Raw genomic sequence first — 27,022 nt, 5'->3', positions numbered from 1 at the left:
TCATTTCCGGGGCGGAGGAGACTGAGTGGTGCAGTGAGGGACAAACAAAAGGAGGCGCCGGAGGATCGCGGCGGCCGGCGGCGGGATTGGACGGCGAGGGCGGGGGTGGCCTGCTGCGGGGTCGGGCGCGCCGAGCCCAGGTGAGTGGGTCGCGTGGGGCCGGGGACGAGAGCTGTCACCTTGGCCGCCCACTCTCACGCGCCCCCGCCCGCCCCCTCCCCCGGGGCAGCTGGGGCTCTGCCCTCCGGGTTGTCTACCCCGCGTCCCGCGGCCGCTTGGTTGGGCCTCTCTGCGGGGTCCAGGTCCTGGGACGCAGGGCCCCACCCTCTCGCTGGAGCCGCGGCGCGCGAGCCCCCTGCCAGCACCCCGAGCCCGCTGCGCGCTCTTACCCAGAGTTTCCGCCGGCTCCCCAGGTCCCCGTGTCATCCCCGGTCCCCGGATGGCCTCTGCGCACACGCTCCCCTTCCCGCAGCTGTCCTGGGCTGGGTTCCGCGGCGCGTCCTCTCCCCTCGGACGCTCGCTGCTCTTGGTCATGCGGGGCCAGTGCCCTGACCTGGGGGCAGGATCCCTGGCTGGGCTCTCGGTACCGGTGTGGGCTGGGGTTCCCGGGAGACCCCGGCCCCTGTCCTGCCCGGTGCATCCAGCGGGTCGGAAGAGCCACGTCTAGTGAGGCCCGGCCTGGCCAGGGTCTAGGTGGGCAGAGACGCAGCGCTGTTGGTCCTGGGAGAGGGAGCACGGCTTGGGGTTGTGGGTTCTTGGTGAGTCTGCTATGGTGTTGGCCGGCCCTTGCCCTTGGTTCCCAGCAGGAGTGAACCAAGACCCAGCTGGTCCTGGGTTGAGGCACTTATTGCCTTTTTTGGGAAGGAGTCATGGGTTTGGGGGTTGTGTGATAATCTCTTCCTGAAGGGGACTGGGCTGTCAGCACAGGGTGGGTCTGGTGAGCCACGCTTCTCCTGGCACTTCTTCCCCTTCCCAACCCGGGGGTGTCTTTTGAGGACAGGAGAGCAGGGAGAGAGCTTGGTGAGGAGGGAACTGGGGGCTAAGTCGTGGAGGAGGGGTTTGGAGAGATGAAGGTTCCCTGGACCTCTTCTGTCCTTTCTATGAGTAGTATCTTTAGCCCCTGGCAGTGAACACTGTTGGAAGGGACAGGAGGTGGGCCATCGGTTTTACTCCCGTGTAGAGGCTGGGGGTGGGGGAGTGGGCATGTGTTCCTAGGCTCTGGGCAGGGCCAGTGACTGGGTCACACGGGTGTAGCCTCCATGAAGGTCCCCTTTCTGAGGCTGCCCAAGGAGGCAAGGATAGCTGACCTGTGCTGGGGGACCTGCTATTGTAGAGATGCTTCTACTGAGTCTGAGCAGCCCTGCTTCCCTATCTTAGACCTTGCTTGGGATGGAGTCTGCTGAGCTCTTTCTTCCTGGCACCTTAGTGCACAGAGCAGGGGCACAGGTAGTGTTTGTCACTTCTTCTTGGGACTCAGCAGATGGGGTTTGCCCTCTGTGCCTTGGGCATGCCCACTGGGAAGAATTTTCCTTTGCAAACACTGAGTAGCCTTTCTGGACAGTTGGGGCGCCTGAGGAATGTCCCAGTGAGTCAGGACTCTCAGGGAGGTGGCAGGGGCTTGGTTTGCTGCCTGCTGTGGTCTGGGCCTCATCTGTAGGAACTGGAAGGAGAGAATCAGCCTGGTTCTTGAATCCCTGTCCTGACAATGGAGGTAGGTCTTGCTTTTCACCTGGGGACACTGAGGCACAGCCTGACAGATTGATGGGGACTCAGGTGGAATGGACGTGGAACCCCACATCTACCCTTCCATCCCTGACTCATTCTGTCGTTTATGTGGAACTGTCCTTAGGAAGATATGGTCCCTGCCTCCTCAGAGCTGCAGTCTGGGAGGAGACAGACAGGGAGACACTGGCCAATATTATAGTAGAAATATCACCAAGGAGCACAGAGAAGGAGGAGTTGGCTGAGTGAGGATGCAGGATGGTCAGGGAATGCTTCCTGGTAGGAGGGACTAGAAGAATCAGGTAGTCCAGAGGCCCAGGTTCTTGTACCAGCTTTGCCATGGGCAAATGACTCTCCTTCCCACTGTCAGCCATGTCCCCATCCTTGCTGAGGAGTGTGGGACTGGCAGAGGGGCCTGGATGGCCTCTGTGTCTTGGTGGCTCTAGGATGGCTGGATGGCTAAGGTTACCTCTGTGGCCTTACTGGATTGTTGCGTCTCCCTGTGGCTGTGACTCAAACTTCACAATGTTAGATCTTGCTTGAGGTGAAGTTTGATGCCCCCTTTGCCTCTGTACTCCCAGAACATCACCTGGAACCAAGTAGGTGTGACAAATTTTTGTTGGCACAAGCTATTGAACTGTTCCACAGTGCCTCCTTAGTGCCTTCAGGTCCTGAGTCTTTCCTCAGCTCCCGAACTAACTCATGCTCATACTTTGGCCACATGCCCAGTTCTGTCTCCTCATTGCTACCCCCTGAGCCTAGAGTAGTGCCCATACTTCTTCCTACTTCTTTTCACCCTGTCTTGTTCACTTGTGAACAGTTCTGAGCAGAGTGCTGGGTGTGTAGTCGATGGCACTGTGCAGTCTGAATGATGGATGATGTTTGTGCTTTCTGATTGAGTTGGAGTCTGCTGGCCCATCTTACCCACTTGTATTTCTTGTCTCAACACTTCCCCAGAAGATAGAGCTAGGTAGGGAGGAGCATCTAGCATTTTGTAGATGGCACCTTTTCTCTCCTGCAGTCAGGCCTGTGGTGTGACTCTTGCCCTGAGTGCTCCTTTCCCACCCCTCCCATCTCAGCCTCTCCCCAGCAGTCCTCCAAAAAGCCTCCCCTGACCCCACTCCTCTAGCTGGTGTCGTGTATCTCCTGGATTCTCCCCAGCAGAGCCCTGGGCCTTCTAGGTGTTGCTAACTTGGTATCTTCTTGGACGACCTAGTTGTGTGCCTGAGACGCCATGGCTAGGTAGTTCCTGTCTTCCCCGGAGCCCAGCCCAGACCTTGGCACTACCTGGCTCTCCAGAAACGTTGTCAGCTTGGCAGGTAGCTCTGATAGTGACACAAACGCCTGCTCACAGCAGCTCTCGCTTCCTCCTAGGGAGGCAGCGTCCATGGAGCGAGAGGAATGCCAGGACCCTGCCCAGGCACACGTGAGCCAGCCTCAGCGCCGCCAGCCGAAGCGCAGATAGCAGAGGAGTCTTGGGGTAAGGCCCGCGGCAGTCTCCCTCAGCTGCCTGTCCCAGCCCAGAGCAGAGGGCAGCATCTCCGTCTCCATGGTCCTTTGGGTTCCTCACTATAGGCCCGGGGATTCCCAGACAGTGGTGGCAGAAGACAGAATTGTCTGCTGTCCCTCCTCCTGCCCCAGTAGCCAGCTCAGCAGTGTCTGGTTGCTGTGCTCTGTGAATGCCAGTGTGCTGACCCTCTGCTCCCCCCACCCCCATCTTATCAGTGTGGTTGCTGACAATGCTGCCACATGACATATTTCCCAAGGTGTATTCCCTGGAACACCAGGCTCTTTGGTCTCAGTGGTTAGATAATTCTGAGAAACAAGGACTTGTTGTGCTTGTTGTGGAACTTCTCACAGCCTTGACTTTATTGAGCTGAGCAGAATGAGTCTGAGACAGAGCCAGCAATGTGGGTTTCCTACTTGATTTTTTTGGTTGGGGTCTTTTTTTTTTTTTTTTTGTCTTTTCTTTTGGGGAACTGGGAATGGAACCCAGGGCTTCACATATGCGAGAAAAGTACTTTGCCCCTGATAGCAGCCTACCAGCCCTACTCTTACTTGATCACATAGATGTCCACAGGGCCTGGTGTTGCTTGGCCTATGCTTTGGAAAAGAGTTCTCAAGGCAGGAGCCTGTGAGGATCTGACCTGTAGTCACACCTGGCCTTGACTCTCAGCTGCCAAGTGGCTGGGGCTGTCATTGAACCTCTCTGAGCCTCAGTTTTCTCATCTTTTTAAAAGAGGATAAGCTTAATGCCTAATTCCTTTAGAAAGTTTCGAGGGTTAGCTGTGCTGACGTTGAGAAGACCCTTAGCAGAATGTGTGTCCCCAAAAAGTCGTCCCTGGCCATAGCTATGTGGGCAGGAACTGCTGGGCAATTTGCAGAGCCCATCCATGCAAGGGATTACATGTGATCATTTGCAGACGCCTGGACAGTGGCCATTGCCCCCTCTTTACAGATGTGGAGGCAGCCTTGAGTGAGGAAGCAGCATGCCCAAAGCCGCTGGGAGGAAGGCAAGGACCTAGACTCGGAACAAGAGCCTGCAGTCCTGGGCCAGGTCCTTAGTTCTTGCCTGAGCCTCCCTGCCTCCATGCCCACCTCAGTGTTTCCTGAAGGAAGGCCCCAGCCTCCCAGCCTGAACTTTAAGAGAAATAGTTATCTTAGGGCTTTTTTGGTAGTAACTAAAGTATAGCATGGGCTTGTATGTTTCTTTACTTTTTGGATTTTTATGAGCCTCTCCCGGTCTGCATCTTCAGCAGTGGAAAAGGAGAGAAGTAAAGCCTTCCTCGGCCATTTCTACTGTGTGCTGACTTTCACAAGAATCAGATCCTGCTCGAGCTGCTGATTTGCAGCTTGCTTCTGTTTCCTGGAATGGCAACCACTGACCCCCTTTCTGACACTAGAGGTAGACAGATCTGGTGAGTCTAGCTTGCATAAGGGGCGTCTGGCACCACCATCCTCAGTGCCCTTCCCTAGGTGGTGCTGGCCTTCTAGTTTTCTGTCTGGGCATTTATAGTAGCAGAGGGAGGTGGAGAATGCCTTGTGTGTGGTGCTGGTCACTCTCCTGTTTATTGGGACAAGGTCAGCAAAGCTGGGCCCTGCCCTGTAGGAGTTTCCTGTTGGTTTTGAGGAACTCTGTCCCTGGAGAGGGGAGGCCTGAGGTGGAGTCTCTTGTAGGGCAGCCATGAGCAGGAAGCAGTGGGTCCTACTTCTGTGAGGTCAGAATTCCTCCTGGGTGCCAGGGACAGCTTGCAGGGAGCAACATGGTCTGGGCTCAAAGGTTTGACTAACTGGCTTTTTGTCTGCCTAAGGTGCAGCCCAGGTTGGGGTTTTGAGGACACCAGTGAGTGTTGTGGGAGTCGTTCCACATGCCTTAGTTTGGCTCTTTCTGGACCTTCAGAAACAGGCAGGTGCTGACTCAGTTACCCTTGTATTACTTGTGGTTTATTTTGGTCTTGGTCCTGTTAGAATGCTCCTTTCTAGTTTTATTTCTGAGTATGCCCAGGTGAGGAGAGGGGGTTCCATCCTAGGATCAGATTCTAAAGAATCTCTTTGGGGCCAGGCACGGTGGTGCATGCTTATAATCCCAGCTGCTTGAGAGGCTGAGGCAGGAGGATTTTGAGTTCAAAGCCAGCCTCAGCAACATAAGATGATAAGCAACTCAGTGAGACCCTGTCTTTTATGTAAAATACAAAAAAGGGCTGGGGATATGGCTCAGTGGTTGAGTGCCCCTAAATTCAATCCCTAATACCTCCTCCAAAAAAAAAAAAAAAAAAGAATCTCTTTGGGGACATAGATAACTTTGGGATTGGTTCTGCAAGGAGAGTTTTCAGGCCCAGCAGCCTCAATCTGTGGAATCTGGAGACTGCAGTTTGTCAGGATCCAGCTGGGGATGAGGTCTTTGTTGGAAGCCCTGTTGTCTGCCTCACCTGGCAGTTTTCTCAGGCTCCCTGTCCTGCCCTACCCTCTCCTGTGTCTCATCCTCCTGTCATCCCCAGCAGTGTTTCCCTCCCAGAAGGCCCTGCCTGGCAGAGCATCCTATAGATGATGCTGGTGGTCTCCAAATTCTCTTCCCTCCAGTAGTAACATCTTCACTTCCCATGATCATCCTTAGTGCCACTTCATGAGTGCTGAGTGGTGTGCAGGGTCACTGCATGCACCTTCCCACCTTGTCCTTTCTCCAGCCTTGCATTTGAGGTACTTTTACCATTTGACAGTCAAGGAGACCAAGGGTCAGAGGGATGAGATCTCTGGCCCCAAGGTGTGCAATTTGTACATGGCGAAGCTGGGACTCAAGTGCAGGTCTGCATGGCTAGGCAGCCTGTGCTCCTTCTATTCCCCAACATTGCTTCTTTTTCTGTATGGTCTTGGGCTTTTCGGGGTCTTTCAGAGTCACCCAGGGACCTTATTTAAAGTTCTGTGTCTCCTAGCCAACCCCCAGATATCTGGAATGAGTCAGGAGGGCTGGACCAGGAATATACTTAGCAGAAGCTCCCGGAGTGGTCAGACTAATAGTCTGCAGGCTGTAGTGGGGATGCTGGCAGGGGCCATTCTTCCAGCCCTGGTTCCCATCCTTGGTGAATGAGGTCATCTGCCACCCACACCCCTACCTTTTGGGGAGCAGGGCTAAACTTCCCCTAAGACTGGGATTGGACATTTGCTTTTTAGTGACTGTGTGTTTATGTGTGTGTGTGTGTGCGCGCGCGCGTGTGTGTGTGCAGGAGTCAGGGAGCTTAACCTTCCCTTGTTGAAGGTTTGTGGGACTGAGGTTTCTAGGACTTATTACTCCCAGCCACAAGTGTTCCCTGCTGTCTCTCCTGGAGCATTTCTTCTGTATCTTGTGTCTTGCAGCAATTTCTGTACATCTAAATGTCTCTTGAGGCGCAAAACCTCAAAATTAAATTGCCTGCTGCAACTTTGCCTCACGCCTGGAGTGACACTCCAGTGGAATAAAAGTGGCTGTAAAATTCCATAGCTTTCACAAGTCACCTGCTAAACCTGCACCCTCTGACCATCAGCATGACAAATGTGCTGCCTTAAGCAGTGAAAGTAACATGGAGTAGGACTCTTGCCCTGCAGGGGCATCTTGCATCTCCCAACTGGCCCCCTGGAGGCAACTCCCCTACAGTCCTGAGAGTGGGATAGTAGACAGCTCACCTTTGGCCAGACCCTCAGTCCTTTTCCTGGCCCACCTGGGGCTGGACAGTGCCTGGTTCCCTGGGATTTCAGCAGACCCTGCATCTGCAGCCTGTCCAGAGTGCTTATGCCCATGCTTCACAGCTGGTCTTGGAAGGCAGTGTTGGTGTTCATAGCAAGTCATAATTGCCTTCAGGACCCCTTAGCGCCCAGGGGCCCCGACCCAATGCTGGGCTCCTTTCCTTAACACCTGAAAGGCAAGAGGCATCTGAGTGTGGCCTGCTGGGGGTTCCTGCAAAGACCTTGTTTCCACGTGCCACTCAGGTAAAGCAGTCTCATCCCAGGAATAGCATCTCTAAGGGCCCCTATAGGCCAGGACACCTGCTTGCCTCAGAAGCAGTTTGGCACATTTGCATGTCAAATCTAGGATATTTCTTCCCACTAACTTCCAGCTGTGTGGCCTAGGGCAGGTGACTTCACTTTTCTGGATCTCAGATTTCACTGTGAAGGCAGTGTTGTCTTTGTGTATACCAGTGACCTAGGCGGCTGAGGCAGGAGGATCGCTTGAGTGCACATGTCTGAACAACATAGGGGGATCCTCTCTCAAATAAACAGACATTCGGCTGATCTGGCTGGCTAGGCGATGTCCCCTTCCTTCCTTACCGCTCCTTGTGCGTCCCTCCCAAAGCTGCATGCTATGTCAAAGAGGACGACCTTCCGCGATAGAGGAGGCCCATTCTTCGGTAAGGGTATATGAGTAGCTGTGCTCCCCTGCTAGAACATCCGAACAAGCTCTCAAATAAACAAACAACAAACAAAATAATGTCAACATCAGCAAAAATTAGTCTGACTATATGGCAGACACAGTCCAAAAGCTTTACAGGAACTGCTTTGTTTAGTCTGCACCATAACTCCAGGGAGTAGACATGTAAGCCCATTTTACCAGACCCTGTGAGGCGAAGTGACTTTCCCAAGGTCACGTTGGTGAGCAGGGGAGCCACCTTGCTGGTCTGCCAGGAGAGTGGGAGCTAAGATTCAGGCAGTGCTCTGCACAGGGTAAAGACAGGCCCTGAGCCTAGGCTGGACCTGGTGCTCCCTGTGTCCTGGCTTGGGTTGTTAATGGGGGAACGTTGAGGGGATGTTCCTCACCTGTCACCCTTCAGCAGGCAGAAGGCAGATTCTGCCTTGGCAAGTTTGCATGAGGAGGAACCTGTTTGGGAAGCCCAGCCCAAATGTGAGAGCAGTTTGGAGCTGACACTTGTTCGCCTGGGACTTCCCCAGGAAGTCAGGGTGTGCCCTTCTGTGCAGGGTAAGTCCCCAGCCTGAAGCACCCTAGCCTGCAGCCTGGTCTACCCAGAGAGTGTGGGGCCTGGAGGGTAGTGCTCTGTTCTTGGGTAGCTGAGGGCTGTGTGTGCAGGGGAGTGTGAGACCTCTCCTCCCGCTCCTGGCTTTCAGATTGGAGGCAGAACAAGGCTGGAGCAGATTCACAGGCCTGGAGGGCCCCCTACCCCACAGGACCAGCTACTCAGTGTCTTCTTGGGGCCTCTCAGGAACAGCCCTTTCCTGGGAGAGAACTGGAGGGACGGTCCTGTCTATGCGAGGGGAGGGGCACCAGCCTCCTGCCTGGGAAGCTTTCCCTTCAGCCCTGTTTGTGCTTTAACAAAAGGCTCTCTGTGCCCTGTCTACCCACTGCCTCCCAAGTGTGGGAGCTGCCCAAATCTCTGCTGGCCCATGTGGGGTCTGGGACATGCTTGGGTGGTCTCCTTGAGGACAAAAGTGGCAGCATTTTGTTTGTTTGTTTGTTTTGGGTACTGAGACTTGAACCCAGGGCACTCAGCCACTGAGCCACATCTCCAACCCTTTTCATTTTTTTGTTTGTTTTTTTGGTACTAGGGATTCATCCCAGGGGCACTTAACCATTGAGGCACATCCTCAGCCTGTTCTTAACTTTTTAATTTTTGAGACAGGGTCTTGCTAAATTGCTGAGACTGGCCTCATTTTCAATCCTTTTGTCTCAGGATTACTGGAATGCTCCACTTACCCCACTACGTGTTGTTTTTGTTGTTGTTGTTTATTCTTCTCTGTAAGAAGCATCAAAAGGAAATTGAAACTGTCTGTGATGCCTGTAGTCTTAGCAGCTCTGTAGGCTGAGGCAGGAGGATCGCTTAAGCCCAGGTCTTTGGACCAATATGGGCATCATAGTAAGAAAGAAAAGAGGGATCAACTGTGTCGACTGGGGTAGATGCTCAAGGACTGGTTTTGAGAGCAGATGGCCAGTTCTCCACCCTTGGTCCTTTCTTGGGATCCTGAGCAAAGAAGAGACCAAGAGGTCCTGGGGCTCTCTGGGTAGGCTGGCCTCTTCTCAGAGATACTGGTGCTGTGGCTGAGCCCTCACCTAGTTCTATCCCCACTGAATTCTGGGAGGGTTCTTCTGTGATGGCAGGTGGGGCTGTGGAACCACAGTGAGCCTCTCACTGTGCCAGGTGTCCAGTTGACATGCAGTATTTTCCCTCATCCTTATTCTCACAATTACTCATCTTATGCTGGAATGGTCCCATCTTAGAGCTGGGACTCTGTGGCCTTGTTGAGGAAGTGCTGGAGTTGGTATTTGAGTGGCCACTTCAGTCCAGCTTCGAGGTCTGAGCTCTCCCCTTCCCTGTGTGTTGCTCTCATGTGGCGAGCATGCAGTGACCTGTGGAGTGGCCCCCAACTCCAGGGCAGGGCAGGGCAAGGCAGGGCAGGACGCTCAGACTGACCTTTTTCTCACATCTCATAAACCACATGTTGAGAAGTTCTTCTGATTTCTTCCAAGTATTTTTTCTGCTCACAAACATGCCCTATTTTAATAATAGAAGAATATGTAACATAGATAACCCTATGATCTTACCTACCCACAGATTTCACCACATATAATTTATGTATAGCTGTCCAGATTTTTCTGTATGAACAGTAATGAGATTTTTTAAAAATTTATTTCTTTCATACATGACAATAGTGGAATGCATTACATTCATAATTATCTATTCACAGCACAATTTTTCATAACTGTGTATATAAAGTATGTTCACGGCAAATTATGCCATTATACATGAACTCTCTTATTGATTTTTTTTGCATTATAATTCTTTTTTTTTACAGCTAAATCTTTTATATATATATATATATATATATATCTAGTTTGTTTATTTATTTTTATGTGGTGCTGAGGATCAAACTCAGGGTCTCACACGTGCGAGCGAGCACTCTACCTCTGGGCCACAACCCAGCCCCTGCATTACAATTCTTAATATACTTTTATACCACAATTTATCATATCTCTGTTTGTATATAAGGTATGTTGACACCAAATTCACATCTTCAAACAAGTATTTTGTATAATGATGACCATCTCCTTCCACCATCATAGTTATTCCCCATCTCCCTCTCTTCCCCTCCCACCCCTATTCCCTATCTAGAGGTAATCTCCTCCCCTGCTCTCCCTCCCTACCCCACTTTGAGTCACCCCCCTTATATCAGAGAAAACATTCGGCATTTGTTTTTTTGGGATTGGCTAACTTCACTTCAGTAATGAGATTTTTACTGACAGAATTTTAAAACAAGAATGGAGTCCTATTCTTTTTAATTGTTTTTATTATGGTGAAATGCACATAGCACTTCTCATCTTAGCCATGTTTCAGTGCATGGGGAGTGGCCATACGTACATTCCTGTTGTTCTCACCACTTTTCTTTTTTTGGGTACCAGTAATTGAACTCAGGGGCACTCATCCACTGAGCCACATCCCCAGCCCTATTTTGTATTTTATTTAGAGACAGGGTCTCACTGAGTTGCTTAGTACCTTGCCATTGATGAGGCTGGCTGTGAACTTGAGATCCTTCTGCCTCAGCCTCAGGAGCTGCTGGGTTTATAGGTGTGCACCACCATCCTTTTCCACAACCTATAAGCTTGCAAAACAGGAACTCTGTCCCCACTATATGCTGTCTTCCCATTCCCTACCTGCCTTCTGCTTCCTGTGAATAACCTGCTCTTCTTCCTTCTCTGTGAATGACCCTCTATGTACCTCACTGCAGAATCCTGCAGTATTTGTCCTTTCGTGACTGGCTTTCCCAGATCATACATTTTAGGTGTTCTCAGCTGTTTTTTTTTTTTTTTTTTTTTGGTTCTGGGGATTGAACTCACGAAACTGTACCACCGAGCTATACTCCAGCTCTTTTCATTTTATTTTCATACAGGATCTTACTTACTAAATTGCCTAGGCTGGTCTCAAACTCATGATCCTCCTGCCTCAGCTCCTGAGTAGCTGGGAAATTTTTATTTTTTATTTTTTATTTTTTTTTATTTTTTAGTTGTAGTTGAACACAGTATCTTTATTTTATTTGTTTATTTTATGTGGTGCTGAGGATCGAACCCAGGGGTTTGCACGTGCTAGGCAAGTGCTCTGCCGCTGAGCCACAACCCAGCCCAGCTGGGAATTTTTTTAGCTTAATATATCTTGGACATCATTTGTGTCACTGCATACAGAACCGTTATTATTAAAGTTGCAAAAGTAGAGGCTTGGGGCTAAATAATCTGGGGTCATGAATTATTTCATGCTGGAGCTGGAGCTGGATTTGAATCCACTTGTCCCCAACTCCAAAGCCCTTACTCTTTGCCCTTCCCCAGAGCCACTTGCCACTGAGGGAAGGATGGAGGCTCTCTGGGTTCCTCATTTGACCCTCCAGGAACAAGCATGCCCCAGTCCTTCTGCGGGATCTGGTCCTGCTCTTCTCACATGCCCGTGTGGCCTTACAGCAAGGATCTGTCTGGCCTGCCTCTCAGGCACTTCTGCGTCTTCCCTGGGGGCATGGCAGGACCAGGCAAGGGGGTGCCCCATGAGTAGAAGAGGAGCGAGGGTGGGCAGCCTGGCAGAGGAACTGTGTCTACTGCCCTGGTGATCAGCATAGTGGCTGTGGCTGCTTGTGGGGCCTTCTCACCTGCAAGGGTTGGGAGAGGACCAGCCATAAGGGGCTAGAAATAGGTGATTGTTTGGGTAAGCATTGTGTGATGTCATAGCTCAAGCACATAGAAAAGTGTAAAGATGCTGGGCACATGTGGCACATGGCCTGCTACTGAAGCAGGAGGATCACAAGTTCAAGGCCAGCCTGGGCAACTTAAAAATCTGGTCCCAAGTTTTTATACAAGGCCAAGGTTATAGTTCAGTGTTAGAGTGCCCCTGGGTTTCATCCCCAAACCCCCCCCAAACCCCCACAAAGCTTATATTATATATCGTTTTCTGACTTGTGTTTTGGTTCAGCATTGTTTTTGAGGTTTGTCCCTGTTAATACATGCAGCTCTAGTTCATAATTTTAATTGATTCAAAACATTTCATTATATGAATAGAGCAATTTAGCCTTTCTCCTGTCAATGAGTTTAGATTGCTGCTGGTGTTTTGCTTTTATAAACAACTCCATTGAGCATCCTTGTGGGTAGTTCTCATTTTGTGTGTGTGTGTGTGTGTGTGTGTGTGTGTGTGTGTGTGTGTGTGTATGTGTGTGTATGTGTGTGTAAGGCAGACTCTCTAGGATGCTTCGCTCCAGCAGACTGCTGGGCTATAGGCTTTATGCGTCCTGACTCTTCAGCTAGGAGTTCAGTGTTTGTGTCAGACTGAGGGAATATAATGGTCTCGCCTGGGTATCTGATTGTTTCGGTTTATGTTCTTTGACCACTAATGAGGTGAAGAATCGTTCTGTGCACTGATTTCCATTTGTACTTTTCCCTATGAATCGCCTATCCATGTGTCTTGCTGTTTCCTCCCATTGAATAGTCTGCTTTGTCTGTTCCTAGGCGTTAACTGGTATTAATTCTTTGTATGCACACATTGGAAATACCTCCTCCCTTCTTTCCATCTGTTTATTGTTATGTTCTTTGATGTGCATGTTTTAGTTTGATATATTTGTTTATTTGTGGTGTTGGGGTTATGTAATCCAATCTCACCGAATGAGGAATTGCACATTTGTGCTAAGAAATTCTTTCCTGTCTTTACTATACTAAGTAAGATAGTCCTTTAGATTTTTAATTTTCTTTAGTTTTTTTGTTGTTGTTGTTGTTTGTTTGTTTTCCCCTTCAGTACTGGGATGGAACCCCAGGCCTCGCACAAAGTCGGCAAGTGCTCTGCCACTGAACTGCATCCCTGGCACCTCAGCATTCTCAGGTTTTGCTTTAGGTCTTTAATTCATTGAGATTTATTTTGGGGCAGGAAGGAGCTGGGACTGTGCTTTCTCATGTTCCCCCCTGAGAGCTGGCACTGCTCGTTATGCCCCTTCTTTCCCCTGATCTGCACAGCCAACATGACACATCTGTTTCCAGAAATGTGATGGATGGTTTCAAAGCTCTCTTCTGTTCTTTGGGTCCATACATCTGTCCCCACATCAGCACCACATTGTTTGAATTCTGATAGGTTTTTGGTAAGTTTCAGTATCTGGTGTTTCTTCCCCTATTACTTTTCCAAATTATCTTATATTCTTGATCCCTTGAAATCATGATTTTTTTTTTTTTAACTTTTTTCAGGCTGGGGTGTGGCTTTGTGGTGGAGCACTTGCCTGGCATGCATGAGACCTTGGGTTCCATCCCCAGCACCACAAAAAAAAACAAGTAAGAAAAAAAACTTTTTTCTTAATTGCCTGAATACCATATGCCTGTAGTTATAATAATAATAATAATAAAAGAGGTAAATTTGGGATGTGAGAAGCATTGTAAAGAGCATCTCAGCTGGGTGTGGTGGTGCATGCCTATAATCCTAAAGGTTGTTGGGGGATGCTTGTTGAGGCAGTAGGATCACAAGTTCAAAGCCAGCCTCAGCAACTTAGCAAGGCTCTAAGCAACTTAGTGAGACCCTGTTTCAAAACCAAATATAAAAAGGGCTGGGGAGTGCTGGGGTTGTGGCTCAGTGGTAGAGCACTTGCCTAGCATGTGTAAGGCACTGGGTTTGATTATCAGCACCACATAAAAAATAAAATAACGTTATTATGTCCATGTACAACTGAAAAAAAGAAATAGGACTGGGAATGTGGCTCAATGATTGAGTGCTCCTGAATTCAATCCCTGGTACCCCCCCCCACCAAAAAAAAAGAGCATCTCACCTCACTCCAAGAGAGCTTGGGTGGAGTGTGTGCGTTGTGTGGTAGAGGATCCCCGTGCACGGTTTTGTTGCCTGCTTGATGTAGTTAGGAGAGTGGACCTCTCCTAGGGTCATCAAGTGTCTTTAGCTGGTGTGTGCTTGTTGCTGTGTGGCATTCCGTCAGCTGGTAAATATTTGACAAATCACCAACCACCACATCTGGCTTTCCCAGGTTTTTGTTCACTTTGATCAAAGTCCCTGTGACTGACCTTTTGTGCTGGAGTCATTCCCAGGCACTGGCTGTCCTCCTTCCCATCCCCTCTCCTCCCAGGGCTCTGTGCACTCTAGCAACCCCTGCTCCACCTTCTGCACTCTCTGCTGCACACCAGGGAGGTGGCATGCCCCTGAAAAGGTCCCTGTCCCCCAGACTTCCCAGCCTCCCCTCCTGCTTTTGGTGGTCTCTTGCCCACAGTCCCCTGGTTGTGTCCGGGAGTCTCCCATTTGTGGTTAATCCCTGACCCTGGGGCAGTGACATCCAACACCAATCTATTCTGGAAATAGGAAAAACAGCTAGATTGCAGCCAGTAGCACAGCAAGGCACACTTCACTTCCTTATTGTCTTTTCTCACCAGCCCCAATTTTAAACCCTTTGATCTTTGTCCTGTATTTAGGATTCAGGGAATTCTCCAAATTCCCCTATCTTTGGAGCAGAGACCTAGCCTGACCTGTCTTCATATTGCCTTCTAAAACCTGTAGCTCAAAATTACAAAGAACATCAGATCTCCACGCCTGAGCCCTGTTTTTTTTTTTTTCATGTTTTACAGTTATAAGGTTATATGTATTTAACATTACATACTTTTTCTTTTTCCAGTGCTAGAATTTGAACACAGTGCCTGGCACATCCAAGCAAGTGCTCTTACCACTGAGCTACACCCTCGAGCCCCCTGTGTTATTATTTTTGATACTGGGGATTGAACCCAGAGGTGCTTAACTACTGAGCTACATCCCCAGTCCTTTTATATATTTTTTATTTAGAGAAGGGTCTCACTGAGTTGCTTAGGGCTTCGCTAAGTTGCTGAGGCTGGCTTTGAACCCATAATCCTCGTTCCTTGTTCTCCAGAGCTGCCGGATGGATTACAGGCACGCACCACTGTGCCTGGCCCCCTGTTTTATTTTTCAATCATGTAGGTAATGTATGCTGGTTAAAAATACAAGGTTTCATTTTAGGCTTCCGTCTAGCTCACTTGAAGAGGAACCTTCCCCATTGTGTAGGAATGTTGGCCAAGGGTCTAGGCATCATGAGCTTATGTCCCTTAGTATTCTGGCTCTCACATTTTCCCACACTGCAGTACAAAATGAGCTTCTGCATTCCATCGAAAAGGCCCTGTACGGTTCTGGTGGCTTCTTGCCCACCTACTGTGTGCCAGGCCCCACCCGCCTGGCTCTTCCCCAGGTGTCTGGGAGCCCTCCCTAGTGGCTTTCCTTCCTAGATGTCCTTCCTGAGCTCTCCACACACTTCTCATTGACACACTGCGGGTGTCATTCCCCCATCTGTCTGCTCCCCACCTCCTACTCACTACCCAGCCACTGACCCAGACACTAACGTGGGTATGATGGGGAATTTATGGTATGTGTATTTCACCACAGTATAAAACCAGTTGAGAAAAACAATGGATGCCCTTGGCTTATGAGGATTCTGGGCTGGGCCCCAAGTCTCAAGTCTCTGAATGGGGAGCCTCAGTCTCTGAATGGGGAGCCGCTTTAACTGTAGGTGTTGAGTCATCTTACACACCTGGCTCCTGGGTGTGTCTTTCACTGCCCCGCACTCCCCATGTTGTGACTCCATGCCTTCCCGCGGCAGGAAGAAGGAGGGGCCCAGAGCCTGGCTGACTCCCAGGCCACACCTACCTGAAACTGCTGCCCTCCTCCCCACACCCAGACCCACGCCCTTCCTGGGCTCCCCTCCCTGCCGCCTTTCAGTTGGTCGCTCTCTGGGAGCACTTCTCATTTGTTGAGTTACCCAGTGTCTGCTGCAGACTCCTGCGCTCAGTGATCATCTGGCCCGGCCTGGGGAATGAGAAGGTGGAGTCCTGTGAGTCCGTTATATACAGGAAGGACCTGAAGCCACAGGCCAGTGAAGGGCCTCCCAGCAGAGCCCTGGTCCCACCTTGGTACTGGCTTCACACACAGCAGGAACCACTCCACCTGGCTGCCTCCATGGGGGGTGCCTCTTTTTTCCTCGACACCCCTAGGAACTGAATCCCTAGATTTGGTGTCAGTACCTTCTTTCTAGGCCTCCTCCAAAATGCCTTCAGGGAGGGGCAACAACTTGTCCAGAGCTGCACAGCAGAGGTGAGGAGGCAGGACAGGTCCAGCCAGGGAGTGACCCCTCTAGGTGTCACTGCAGCAGGGCATGCCTAGGCACTGCTGGGTCAGACCCACACTGGCCTCCGTCCTAGGGGTTCTTGGCTCTGATCGCCCCAGGTCCTGCCTCTGCATCTCTGCATCCTCCAGCCTGTTCCACCTCCAGCCTGGTCCTTCTTGGCTCTGTGGCTGCCCCGGGCCCTGCCTCTCAGCCTGTGCACCCTCTGTCCTCACCACACATGTTCACTCTGCCAGAGGATGCTAAGGTGGGGACCATACCCTGAGCACTAGTTGTCCCCACAGGACCTAGCCAAGGCCTAAGTAGAGTCTAGTGTGCCTTGAGATGGGGGAGGGTGTCAGAAAGATTGGAATGGCTGGGCTGCTTCCTGCCCTACCCCTCGAGCCCCAGCCTCCCTGAATGCACTAAAGCTGTGCACACTTCCTTCTCACCAGGGCAGAGGGGGCTGGATGTTCTGCATTAGTTGACATACCCACTCCCCCTCAGAAAGTGAGGGGAGTATTGTTGTATCAAAGCCACATCCTGCCTGGTCAGAAGCTGCCCCCGGCCATAAATGCCGACTCCTGGTTGGTCCCTGCCAGCCTCTTTCCTGCTCTTAGGGCAGGCCCTGGGGCCCTCCTCTTCGTCACTCCTCCCTTCCAGTCCCCAGTCTTCAGCCTGCCCTGGATGAGGCCTCAGGGAGCCAGGAAGGAGGGCTGTACTGGCTGTCTCAGCTGGAGGCCAGCTGTGTGACTCAGCAGGCCTTTGTCCGCCCAGAGTCCCCTCTTTCCTAGGAGTGTGGGTGGTGTGTGGAGCCAGCTGGTCATTAGAGGGCTGGGGCCTTCCTGTGGGGTGGGTGTGCTCCCTGGCCCACAAATCCAAGCTTCACCAGGAGACCCAGGGCGGTGGAAGTGTCTACTGGCCCCAAGGTGACCTGAGCTCTGGGAGTTCCGGAGTGGGGGAAGCTGGACACCTGGGCCTGGTTTCTATGAGCATTGCCTGAGTCAGGCACCACTTGGGTGTTTGAGCCCTAGGCAAGAGGGGGCAAGTCCCCACAATGAGGACCTGAGTTCACCTGGAAAGGCAGACCTGCCACGCCATAGGGTGACTAGCAGAGTGACGTTGGACAGGTGACTGTTTCCCTAAGCCTTTGCTCCCACATCCAAATAATGGGGCAAAAGAGGCCCTGCCTTGGGACATCAGAGGGAGCCCGCAGAGCCTGCATGGGAGTGGCTTGCCCAGTGCCCTCAGCATTGCTACGACCCTTGCCACCTCTGTTAAGTGCCCAGATGCTACCTCCCTCACTCAGGGTCCTGGGCTGCTTGCCTTCTGCCGCCTCCCTGTCCCTGCACACCCTAGAGACTGGGCTGCATGGGGACATGGCTCAGTGGTTAAGCAACTTTGGGTTCAATCCCTGGTACCAAAAAAAAAAGTGAGTTCTTGATAAGCCCCCTCTGCATTTTGCTTTCTTCAGGCAACTTCTGCTTCCCAGCAGCTGGTTTCGAGTTCCTGGGAATTTTAAACAAGCCCCTTTAATTATTAAATGAATGGCCTCCAAACAGGGATTCTCAGAACTCCAAATAGATTGTAGGGGGACCAGGAGGCAGGCAGTGATCTGTGGAGGTGGCCCTAACCTTGTAGTCTACCATCTTCCTGTGAAATGGAGAGACTGCCCCCCTATGGTAGTTTTCCAGCTAACAAGTGACCACATGGCTTCTGTAGAAGGCCTGATGGAGGCCACCTCTGGAAGGGCTGGGCTGTGACTCCCAGGTAGAAGTGAGGTAGAAATCTGTACAGTGGTGATACTTTTACCCTGACCCTCCTGGGTCCCTTTCAGGTTGAACCATGATTCCAGTGACGGAGCTGCGCTACTTTGCGGACACACAACCAGCATATCGGATCCTGAAGCCCTGGTGGGACGTGTTCACTGACTACATCTCTATTGTCATGCTGATGATTGCTGTCTTTGGTGGGACGCTGCAAGTCACCCAGGACAAGATGATCTGCCTGCCTTGTAAGTGGGTCACCAAGGATTCCTGCAATGATTCATTCCGGGGCTGGACAGCCCCCAGCCCAGAGCCCACCTACCCCAACTCTACAATCTTGCCAACCCCTGACACGGGCCCCACGGGCATCAAGTATGACCTGGACCGCCACCAGTACAACTACGTGGACGCCGTCTGCTATGAGAACCGCCTGCATTGGTTCGCCAAGTACTTCCCCTACCTCGTGCTCCTGCACACCCTCATCTTCCTGGCCTGCAGCAACTTCTGGTTTAAGTTCCCACGCACAAGCTCCAAGCTGGAGCACTTTGTGTCTATCTTGCTCAAGTGCTTTGATTCACCTTGGACTACAAGGGCCCTTTCAGAGACAGTGGTGGAAGAGAGTGACCCCAAGCCTGCCTTCAGCAAGATGAATGGTTCCATGGACAAGAAGTCGTCGACAGTCAGTGAGGACGTGGAGGCCACTGTGCCTATGCTGCAGCGGACCAAGTCACGGATAGAGCAGGGCATTGTGGACCGCTCAGAGACGGGCGTGCTGGACAAGAAGGAGGGGGAGCAGGCCAAGGCGCTGTTTGAGAAGGTGAAGAAGTTTCGGACCCACGTGGAGGAGGGGGACATCGTTTACCGCCTCTACATGCGGCAGACCATCATCAAGGTGATCAAGTTCATCCTCATCATCTGCTATACTGTCTACTATGTGCACAACATCAAGTTTGACGTGGACTGCACCGTGGACATTGAGAGCCTCACGGGCTACCGTACCTACCGGTGTGCACATCCTCTGGCCACACTGTTCAAGATCCTGGCGTCCTTCTACATCAGCCTAGTCATCTTCTACGGCCTCATCTGCATGTACACACTGTGGTGGATGCTGCGCCGCTCCCTTAAGAAGTACTCATTCGAGTCGATCCGCGAGGAGAGCAGCTACAGTGACATCCCAGATGTTAAGAACGACTTTGCCTTCATGCTGCACCTCATCGACCAGTATGACCCGCTCTACTCGAAGCGCTTCGCTGTCTTCCTTTCAGAGGTTAGTGAGAACAAGCTTCGGCAGCTGAATCTTAACAACGAGTGGACACTGGACAAGCTGCGCCAGCGGCTCACCAAAAACGCACAAGACAAGCTGGAGCTACACCTGTTCATGCTCAGCGGCATCCCGGACACTGTGTTTGACCTGGTCGAGCTAGAGGTCCTGAAGCTGGAGCTGATTCCCGACGTGACCATCCCACCCAGCATCGCCCAGCTCACGGGCCTTAAGGAGCTGTGGTTGTACCACACAGCAGCCAAGATCGAGGCCCCTGCCCTGGCCTTCCTGCGTGAGAACCTGCGGGCACTGCACATCAAGTTCACCGACATCAAGGAGATCCCGCTGTGGATCTATAGCCTGAAGACACTGGAGGAGCTGCACCTGACCGGCAACCTGAGTGCTGAGAACAACCGCTACATCGTCATCGATGGGCTGCGGGAGCTAAAGCGCCTCAAGGTGCTTCGGCTCAAGAGCAACCTGAGCAAGCTGCCACAGGTGGTCACGGACGTAGGTGTGCACCTGCAGAAGCTGTCCATCAATAACGAGGGCACCAAGCTCATTGTCCTCAACAGCCTCAAGAAGATGGTAAACCTGACCGAGCTAGAGCTGATCCGCTGTGACCTGGAGCGTATCCCCCACTCCATCTTCAGCCTCCACAACCTGCAGGAGATCGACCTCAAGGACAACAACCTGAAGACCATTGAGGAGATCATCAGCTTCCAGCATCTGCACCGCCTCACCTGCCTTAAGCTGTGGTACAACCACATCGCCTACATCCCCATCCAGATTGGCAACCTCACCAACCTCGAGCGCCTCTACCTAAACCGGAACAAGATTGAGAAAATTCCCACCCAGCTCTTCTACTGCCGCAAGCTGCGCTACCTGGATCTCAGCCACAACAATCTGACCTTCCTCCCCGCCGACATTGGCCTCCTGCAGAACCTTCAGAATCTGGCTGTCACGGCCAATCGGGTGAGTGGCCTGGCCATGGTGCCATGTGTGTGCTGGGGTGGCCCATGATGGGTGCTCAGAATTCCCAGCGTCTCAGGACCATTGGTGCTTCTCAGTTTGGAGTCCTCACCTATGGTTCCCAGAACCACCCAGGAGGGAGCTGTTTAAGATTCAGACTCCCAGGCCACCTCTGAGACCTGCTGAATCAGACCCATGGGTTTGGGAAAAAAACCTGCCTTTGCCATAGAATGATGCAGAGTTTTCCTGCCAGGAGAGGTGGTGTGGCCTGGCAGGGTGTGTCCCCAAGGTGACCTCAAGCTGGGTTTCTTGTAGGAAGGGATGTGAATGGGGCCGAGTGGTAGGAGGCAGAACTTAGCCTGAAGCTTGTGGTGTCTTCTCAGCTTGTCCCCAGCTGGATTGGCAGCCAGGGGACCAGTCTAGGACAGAAACTGAGTGGCTATCCTGGCTGAGATGGTTTCTGCAGCTCCCAGTATTCCTCACACCCATCTCCCCTCTGCATTAGGGATAGTGAACCTCAGAGTTGGGCTTAGATGGTTGTCACTACCCACCTTTCCAAAAAAAGGAAATTGTGCAGACCTCTGGGAGCTGGCTGTATGGGAGGCAACACCCTTGGGACTGGTGGCTTCCTTGCTCCAGTTCCTTGCCTGGCTAGGACAACCCCACCCTTGGGCTTGGGGGTCCCTTGATGGAGACAGACAGGCAGGATTGAGGGCAGGGTACTGTGGGGCTTCCTGGGCCTTCTTTGAGGTAGAGATTTTTGCAGCGACGTGGGTGGTGGTAGAAGCCTGAGCCCGGGGTGGGGAGACCCTTCTGCTGCTTACTACTCTGTGCTTGTCACAGCAGTGGCCCTAATGCAGCCTTTGCTGGCCTGCTGAACACTTGCTGTGTCTGCGCTGCTCTGGGTGAGCACTCCATTCTCCACCAGCACTGCTGGTTCTCCTGATAGGATCTCTCCAGCGTCCTTGGACACCGAGGGCAGAGGGTGCTGAGCCCTGAAATGCCTCTGTCTGCTTCTCCCTGCTCTGGGAGGAGCACAGTTTCTCCAGCATCACTCAGACAGGTGGCAGGGGTTCCTGGCCCAGACTGCTGCCACTCAGCAGCCTTCCTCCTCTCTTCCCTGCCTTTTCCTAAAAACCAGCCTGCCTCCTCTGTGTCATAGGAATCATGACAGATCCTGTCTCCCTCCCCCAAATTATGACTCCCCCAAATTATGACTCGAGTGTATGAGAATACAGGGCAAGGGTCCACGCAGGTGCTTCACCATTGTGGAAAGCACAGGCCTGCTGATCAGAATTGGAGTCTCGTGGGAGACCACGTTTGGGAAGCATCAGAAACCCAGCACCTTGCGTAATGTGAGGAGGGGATACTGGGTGGCTTCCCCAGGGCACAGTATTCGTGCCTCACTGTGTGCCTCCTGCTCCTGGAATTGACCAGGCTTCCACCTCACGTCTTATGTGAGAGCCCAGTCCCCACCCCCATCTCCTCACATCAGGCTCCTCTGTCGGTGTCATGCCTGTTGACTGAGGTCATCTCAGGAAAGGAGTTGGCGGAGGCCTGCTGTCCCTGAGGAAGGAGACCCTCTGGACACCCAGTTTAGCACACTGCTTAATCACGTCCTGTCCCCACCTCCTAGAGCGCCAGAGGCCTTTATAGAGAAAAGGGGTTTCTTGGGCCAACAGTAGGTGGGCAGGCAGGCCTCTCCTTTTAGGCCAAGGCCTGGGTCAGACTCCTTCCTACTCAGGCTCCCTGGATCCTGTGAGCACTATGGACTGGTGGGGCAGCAGGGGTGGGTGTGGCCCCGCTTGGGCCCTTGGGTGCTATTTTCTCAGGCTGTACTCATACTAATGAATACCTCTCCACAGGCAGGTGTTTGCTGAGCACTGCTAGAGTCCAGCTAGGGAGGGGGTGCTGGGATGACCAGTGCCAAAGGGAACCGGGCAGTTGGCATGAAGCATAGCTAGGGTTCCGCTAGGGATTGTGGATCCCTGTCCTTTTGGAGGGAGGGGCACGTCACCTGCTCCAGAAGGACAAGGAGGGAGGTGGTCAGGTGAAGAGGAAAGGGAGAGTCAGTAAGGTCAGACTAGAAGGTGCAGCGAGGTCAGCTGCCCTGGAATGTGGACTTTGCCCTGAGGGCAGAGGTGGGCTGTGCCCCAGCCCCTAGGAAGATCCTGTCTTCCACTCCAGTTTCAGGGTCTTTGTTTTATGTCTGGCCCATAAGCCATGTCTGCAGAGATGTCAGCTCTTGTGTTCAGTGCTTGAGTTCTCGCTGGTGGCAGGGATGAGAAGGGTGAGCCTGCTTGCTATTAGCAAGGTTACAAGGTTTCTGGATGCTGCGGTTCAGTCCCAGGGCCTTACAGGCTGTGCATGTGCTCTACCACTGAGCTGCAGTCCCAGCCCCTAAAGGGGTTATTTTCGCTCCTGGTAGGGGCATGGTTTGTGAATGGATGGGCTTGTACTGGCCGATATTGCTAGGGACAGAGACATGGATGGATTTGGAGGTAGGATTGTGGGGCAGGGAGCCTGGGCAGCTTGAGGTCTCACTCAACTGGCTGGTAGATGGAAGATTGTTGAGACAGGACCTTGGATGAGAGGCAAAGGTGTGACCTGTGTCAGGGGTCTAGGACTTCTGAGACATGCCAGCCTAAAGATCAAGAATTCATCTATTCTATGCTTGTGGATGAAGAGGGTTCCTTGATGTGGTCACTAAAAGAGAACAGGAGTCTGCCTCCAGCTTTGGGGTTGGATGGTAGAAGAGGAAGGTCGGGCCAGCACATGTGGCCCCCAGTACATGAGGAGTCTGCAGATGGAGAGCAGATGCAGGGCTGCGGGTGGGAACCATGTTAGTGGTAGTCCAGGGTAGAGGGGGAGGGGGCAGGAGCTGGATCATGTAGGCTAAGACAGCATCTCTCCAAGTGGTTGGTTGAGAAGGTCGTAGAGCCAGGGAGCCAGGGAGAGTCCCTGAAGGCTGCTGGCAGAGTCTGAAGACCAGGTAGACCTGGGGCCATTTCAGCGCTGATGAGGGAGGCACTGGGGTGTCTGAGGAGGCAGGAATGGTAGGACTGGGAGTGATGAGAAGTGACTTCAAGCCTTCAGGGGATCAGGGACAGTGCAAAGGACAGGTGTGGCTGTGGTGGGGAGCTGAACTACTAAAAGTACCTCCTCTTTGCTGGAGGCTCTGGGGGAGTGCAGTGGCAGGAGGCAGGGGCTTCTGGAAGGGGGAACTTTCAGGGAGGGCACTCTGGAGCCACGCTGACTAGGCAGAGCCTATTTCGCTGTCCTGACCATCATCAGAGGTGGGCCCTGGGGATGCTCTGGTTCCTTGGTCCTACAGAGCCCACTTCCCTTGCCCTCTGCCCTTCATATCCCTAACTTCCAGTCCTTGAAGCCACCCACCCATTTCTGACCATTGGGCACAACAGGGACAATTGTGAGTACTCAGGCCAGGAGTCTCCTTAGAGACCCCCATAGTGCCCCTTATGGCCTGGCCTTAGCTCAGCCACCCACACTTGCCTTGCTGAGAAGGCCGAGTTGCTCACTGGGAACTGGAGTCCTCCACAAGTGGCCAGAGATTCCAGACTGCCAAAAGGTCCTCAGCCTCAGAATGTCCAAGCTGAGAGGCACTTCTAATCCAGATCCTGCATTTTACAAATGGGGATACCGAGGCCCACCATAACTGAGTGCCATATTTCACAGAATAGGGATGTGGGGTGGGGTGGGAGTGGGAGGAAGCACGGCCTACATCCTCTCAGATCCTTTATGGCCCTGCAACCTCGGACAAGTTGCCCTTCACCTCTGCAGGCCTCAGTCTCCTCAGAAGGAAAATGGGAAAAGTGATAGAGCAGCCTCTCCTCTGTGCTCACTTGCAAGTGGGACCCAGGCCTCCTGCTCCTGCCTCCAGCCCCTCCTGTGAAGGAGGATGCTTTAGACCAGATCAGTGAGGACCACTGTCAGCTGATTGGGCACGGAAGGGCAGGGAGCATGCCCGCATGCACAGCATGGCTCTACTCTGGCCCTGCCCTTTACTCAGCTCTGCCATCAGTGTGGACAGTCAACAGAGTGTGGCTGTCAAGCCAGCTTCAAGTCCTGGCTCTTCCACCTCCTGCAGAACCTCGGGCAAGTGAGTTTCTCCAGGGGCCGCGTTAGTCCATCAGTACAATGGGAAGCGCGTTTGCAGTGGCTCTGGGGATCAGAGTTCATGGCATCCATGCTCAGAGTGAGCCTGCTCTGTGGTGAGCTGCATGCGGGAGCGGCCGATCCAGGAGGAGGGGGTTCCCAATGGCCAGAACTGGGCTCCGGCACCCCTGTCCTTGCTGAGACTTGATACGTGAAGAAACAGGACCAGGAAGAAGTGACCTCGCTGGGATTCCTGTCAGTTTCAGTGAACCTCCCCAGGTCTCAGATTTCAGGGGCTGATGTCCTTAGCATGCTGCGCTGCGTTCATAATTGTTATCAAGCCAGGCAGCACCAACAGCCTCGCTCCTGGAGAGCCCTGAGACACGATGGAGCAGGCAGTGGCTGCCAGCGTCATATGCCTCCTAGAGCGCAAGACAGACCCAGCTCTGCCCTTTTAGAGCCCACCATCCAGGAGTGACAGGTGGAAGAATTAGTGCTGTGAAGGGGGCGCAGGAGTGCCAGGAGACCCAGAAAGTCAGGGAAGGATTCATGAAGAAGGTGACTGCAGGGCAGAGACTAATGTACAGGAACGTGTTAGCCACACTGCTGGTGCCAGGCTCCTGGGGAGCTGCAGTAGGGATCAGGGAAGGTGTCCGCAGGGAGGGAAAGCCAGGGGTCCCGTCCTGGCTGCACACACCTCACTCTGGCCTTCTGCTCTTCCTCCAGATCGAGGTGCTCCCCCCGGAGCTCTTCCAGTGCCGGAAGCTGCGGGCCCTGCATCTGGGCAACAACGTGCTGCAGTCCCTGCCCTCGAGGGTGGGCGAGCTGACCAACCTGGCGCAGATCGAGCTACGGGGCAACCGGCTAGAGTGCCTGCCAGTGGAGCTGGGCGAGTGCCCGCTGCTCAAGCGCAGCGGCCTGGTGGTGGAGGAGGACCTGTTCAACACGCTGCCACCCGAAGTCAAGGAGCGGCTCTGGAGGGCCGACAAGGAGCAGGCCTGAGTGGCCGGAGGAGCAGTCAACAGTGGGACCCCCGCGAGTCCTCAGGCCGGGCGGGCCACCCTGTCCCTCCCAGGACTTCTGGACAGCCAGCCCAGACCTAGCCAGGCGGAGCCTGGGGCCGGTGTGAGCTGGGCCAGGGCCAGAGGACAGTATCCGAGGGGCTGGCCCCTCTTCTCCCTGAGCCTCATGCCTCGCCAGGGCAGGCGCCTGTCGGGGAAGCCAGAGACCGAGTCGGTCTCAGAGCGCAGTATTGGACAACAGGGTCTCCTCCTTTGAGGCCACCTCTGCCTCAGAGTCTGGTAGACACCAGAGGTCCAGGGACACCAACCTAGCTCTTGGTATTTATTTTTCTCCACCTCCCATCTTCTTCCTCTAGATAACTTAGACATTCCCGAGAAAGTTCAGCTCCACGGGAAGTATTTAAGGAACGCTGGGTGGTGTTTCCCCTTTTTCTTTCTGGGTGATGCCACCAGCATCGGATGCCCATCCAGACTTGGGCAGAATGGTCCAGGATGAACAGCTGCAGGACAGTGCCCAGCGGTGCCGACTGAGCTCTGGCAGCAGGGCCTGTGGAGAGCGGGCCGCGGCAGAAGGCCAGGCCTGGGTTCTCCTCATCCGTTTTTGTGGCGTTTCAGATTTTTTTTTTTTTTAAGTCAAATGAATGTTTTTGTTGTTGTTTTATTTTCTAAGCTTTGAAAATTGATGGTTTGGGTATTAAAAAGAAAAAAAAAAACAGAAAAAAAAAAAAAAAAAACACTAAGGGCCAGTGAGTTGGAGTCTCAGGTAGGTGGCAGTTTCCCTTGAGCAAGGCAGCAAGACATTGAACTGCATTTCCTTCCTCCGGGGTGTGGGGTGCAGGGTGTCTTCCGAGTCTGTTGTGACCTTGGCCAAGAGTTCTGTTTGTCCCTCTCCCCTCCTGTTTGTTTTCGGGGGTTTTTTTGGTGTCTTGTTTTCTTTCTCCTCCATGGGTCTTGGCAGGCGCTCATTTCTGTGGCTGTCAGCCAAAAGGAACATTCTGGGGCTGCCAGGAAGGGAGGAGACTCGGCTTGGCCGGTCCCCAAATGAACGGTGCTGCACCCCGTCCGCCACCCACCCCTCCACGCACAGTACCAGGCGCCCAGGGAGCTACTTAGCCCCGATCTGTCCCCCACTGTCATGGTCTGCTCAGTGCCACCACTCACCTGTGCTGCTTACGTTGGCCCCATCACCACCTGGTCCTTCATGAAGAGCAGACATATCGAGGTGGGCGGGCACGGGCGTCACTGCTGGGAGGGCAACACCCAGGTCTGGCTGCACACCAGTTTCTGTCCGGTGCCTGGCTTGCCTGGTGGGGGGACACTCACTTTAGAGCAATCACTTGGTCCCCCCTCTAGAAGGGTCCCCGCCTTAGATCAATCACATGGACACTAAGGCACCTTTTAGCGTCTCTCGTCTTAATGATTATGTCTGTCTGTGTTTTCTGCGTCGTGTCATTGGATGTAATCCTCACAAATAATGCACACTAGCCTCTGACAACCATGAAGCAGTCCGTTACCTGTGGGTCTGATTGTAGACTCAGATCAAATATCAAATAAATCTATAACACAAAGTA

General features: G+C 52.7%; 1 protein-coding gene across 6 annotated transcripts; it reads left to right on the top strand.

Moving 5' to 3' along the window:
- Window positions 1–27,022, top strand: LRRC8A (leucine rich repeat containing 8 VRAC subunit A). 6 transcript variants are annotated; one of them, XR_014018702.1, is made up of 4 exons: window positions 1–140; window positions 3,097–3,202; window positions 4,479–4,640; window positions 13,403–13,478. XR_014018702.1 is itself a non-coding variant. In XM_081265596.1 (4 exons), exons 3-4 carry the CDS (start codon window positions 18,160–18,162, stop codon window positions 25,429–25,431), a joined length of 2,433 nt encoding a protein of 810 aa, XP_081121722.1. In that variant the 5' UTR covers window positions 1–140; window positions 3,097–3,202; window positions 18,152–18,159; the 3' UTR covers window positions 25,432–27,022. The 6 variants fall into 6 exon arrangements, 3 of the variants coding, with proteins under 3 accessions (XP_081121722.1, XP_081121723.1, XP_081121724.1); XM_081265596.1 differs by lacking the exons at window positions 4,479–4,640; window positions 13,403–13,478 and adding exons at window positions 18,152–20,316; window positions 25,156–27,022; XR_014018700.1 differs by lacking the exons at window positions 4,479–4,640; window positions 13,403–13,478 and adding an exon at window positions 25,156–25,294.

Source organism: Spermophilus citellus (assembly GCF_964194105.1).
Source record: "Spermophilus citellus genome assembly, chromosome: 2".
Classification (NCBI taxonomy): Eukaryota; Metazoa; Chordata; class Mammalia; order Rodentia; family Sciuridae; genus Spermophilus; species Spermophilus citellus.
Note: the sequence above shows the minus strand (reverse complement) of the source record. Positions and strands in the feature narration are given on the sequence as shown.